Source organism: Ursus maritimus, unplaced genomic scaffold (genome assembly GCF_017311325.1).
Source record: "Ursus maritimus isolate PB19 unplaced genomic scaffold, ASM1731132v1 scaffold_22, whole genome shotgun sequence".
In the NCBI taxonomy this organism is placed as follows: Eukaryota; Metazoa; Chordata; class Mammalia; order Carnivora; family Ursidae; genus Ursus; species Ursus maritimus.
In genome coordinates, this window is record NW_024424675.1 from 33,688,795 (window position 1) to 33,691,711 (window position 2,917).

At 64.8% G+C, this 2,917-nt stretch overlaps 1 protein-coding gene across 3 annotated transcripts in view; it reads left to right on the forward strand.

Annotated features, from left to right (window-relative positions):
• Nucleotides 1–2,917, forward strand: part of SLC12A5 (solute carrier family 12 member 5) — a 37,740-nt gene that overhangs the window by 8,608 nt on the left and 26,215 nt on the right. The window contains exon 1 of one of the 3 annotated variants that reach the window (XM_040638407.1): nt 94–145. The exons of the other annotated variants lie outside the window; for them this stretch is intronic. Coding sequence (XP_040494341.1) covers nt 94–145 — 52 coding nt within the window. Of the gene's footprint in view, nt 1–93; nt 146–2,917 lie in introns of those variants that run through there. 3 annotated transcript variants of the gene reach the window in all.

The following is a 2,917-nucleotide window of genomic DNA, read 5'->3' on the forward strand; positions in this document are numbered from 1 at the left end:
AGAGCTAGAGCGAGCGAGAGAGCGGCGAAGGCGGGCAGAGGGGCGCGGGCGAGGCGGAGCAGCCATCCCCGGGCCCGGCGCCGCGCCGCCACCATGCTAAACAACCTGACGGACTGCGAGGACGGCGATGGGGGAGCCAACCCGGGTAAGCAGCGGCCCGGGGGCAGCGAGGGAGGGGGCGGCGAGGAGAGGAGGCAGCTCTAGGGTTAGAGGCAGAGCGGGGGCCGCCTCCTTCAAAGAGGCTGGGACTGACCGGGGCGGTGGGAGCCCGGGGTGGCCTGGAGCCCTGCTCCATTGGAATGCGCCAGGCGCTGTCCGAGGTGCTGGAATGCGCCGCGCCCGGGGCAGGGCTGGGGGCCGAGAGGTTGCCATTGCCCACAGCCCGGGGGCAGACGTGGGTTAGCTAAGCGGGGGAGGCGGTGGGAAGGGGGTGGAAGAGCTAGAATGGGCTGACGTGGACCTCGACGGGCGGGAGGAGGGTTCCTTTCCCCAAGAAGGGACCCCGGCGTCCTGGCGCAGAGCGTTGACCGGCGGCACGGGGAGGGGGTGGGGGGTGCAGTCTGCTGCAGTCCCTCGCTCTGAGACTTCCAGCTGAAAGGTGGGGGGAAGGTGCCCATGGGGGGTTGGATCCATATGACAGCCCCCGTCCGGGCTGCGGTGTCTCCTTAAGGGGACACTTGGTGCAGTCTGTGCCCCCTCCCCCAAAGCTGCCCGAGGTCCGACCTCAGACTGAAGCGTACCTCCTCCGGAGATTTTCGACTCTACTTTGCGGAATCTCCCTCTCCCTCTCGCGTACCCATGGGTTCCTATTCAGGACGGGAAGCAAGATCACCCTCCTTTCTTCCCTCTTTACCCTTCCTTTCGGTACCCTGGCATGACAGTGAGGTTTCCAGGGCGGGGCAAGGGGGAGCCTTTCTAGTCAGCTCTGCTAGCTTCCCTAGTGAGGCCTCAGGAATGGGGTCCCAGCGGCTGAATCCCCGGCGCCGCGGCGCGGACACTGCGGACGCGCTGCGGTGGGTGCGGAGACTCGCTAGGAGCCCAGGGGCTTGAAGCAAGTCCTTTCGCTGCTCTTGCTTTCCGCAGCCCTCCTCCACGGTTTCCCTGCTCCGAGGTCTTCCGGGCCAGCCACCCCCTTGGGCTCCCAGGCCCCCCGCCGCCCCCCAGCGGTCTCAGCCATCCATCACGGCTGTCAGCCGCCCCCACCCCCCACCCTCCAGCGGCGCTGCGTCCCTTGCGCACTAGCGCGCCTCCCGCTCCCGCTGTCTGCGCTCCGCGCCTTCAAACGCTCCCTTGGGCACTGCTTGACCCTCTGATCTGAGACTCTTGCAGACCTCCCCGGAGGATGGCCAAAGAGCCCCAAGAACTGAAAGATAGGGGTCTTCCAGGGACTGGGAGCCTAGACTTGAAGTCTTCCGGATCCTGGATCCAAGTCAGAGCCAAGTGGCCGCTTGGGAAGGCTGTGGACACCAGAGTCCCCAATTCTTTGTCTGAGACCCCTTTTTCCTCCCCGAGGTTGAGTGGTATACAGGGGTCGGAAGCACCGGCTGGCCAGCTAGCGCGCCCATCTCCCCAGTGACCCTGGGGCTGCCTCATCCAGCAGCCTCCCCCCTCCCCAGCAGGCTTAGGCTACGGGGGAAGAGCGTTTGGCAAAGTCGAGTCTGCAGCAGATCCAGGCATCCGGACGCGGTGCCCGGGAACGAGTTGTGTGTGTGTGTGTGTGTGTGTGTGTGTGTGTGTGTGTGTGTAGGGGTCATTGCCATCTGGGATCCTCTTCAGATGCCTCCACTCTGAGGACAGGGGCTCAGCCTGAGAGATAATCTCTGCTCTCCCCAGACACTGGGTATGGTCCGATCCCCCAGCTCCTGCTTTCTCTACCCTGAGGTTTGTGCCTTTCTGGGCCTTGGGTTTTCCATGGGATCTCAGGAGGCCTAGGAAAGAGGCATCTATGTGTGTGGAACAGGAGTCAAACTAGGAACTCACTTCGGTTCTACCCACTCCCCATTAATTTCTAGACTCTGAGTGTAGAGGGCCCATCTGGAGACCTTCTCTCTCTGTGTAGGGTCCAGGACCTGGAACTAGAGTGGCTAGGACCTGGGTCAGATGTTCGGGGTCCCAGAGAGAGGCAGACTCCCAGCGATGCCCAAAGATGGTCGTAGGGGGCCCTAAGAACCTGCTGGGCTTGAGGGAAGAGAGACTACCAGATCAAGAGCCTCTGCCATCTCTGATCTTAGGTTCTTGGGGATGTAGGTGAGGACCTGGGTACTGACCTCAGGGAGGTGGTAATAGCTCCTCTGGACTAAAGAAGAACCCTTTGGACTAAAAAAGACCCCTATCCTTTTGGGGTCTGACGCCCTCCCCCACTACCCCAATCTGGCTTGGGGATTCCCCCGGGCCTGGTCCCAGGCCCCCGGGGGAGGCTCCTTAGCCCGCGCTGCTCGCCTGTTTCCTCCCCGGGAGCTCTGGCCGCCGCAGCTTAATTGAAAGCCGATTCGGGCTGAGAGCTCCCAGGGGGCGGGGGCGGGGGCGGGGGCCAGGCGGAGAGGGCTCAGCCTCAGTCTGGCCCTGCCTCTCGCGCGCGCGCCGCTCGCCGCTACCCATCAGCCTGCGTCCTGGCTCTGGGGATTCAGGGCGAGTTCCCCCTGCTCTTCTGAGAACTCCTGAAGCTCGCCCCTCTCCCCGCAACCAGTGCGCCGGCTGTTCCCAGGAGGGGACGAAATCAGCCCGCGGCAGACGAAGCCCCCGGCCTGGGGTCCCGTCCAGATGGCGGGTGGAAGGGCGGGACCCAGGACCAGCCTATGGGCCGCCCTCTCCCCAGCCCTCCGCTCCTAGCTGGGATCCGGCCCGGAGCCTGGCTCCGCGCTGCGCGTCGCGTTACATAAGCGGCTGCGGGCGCGTGGCCGCCTCGGCTCGGCGCTGC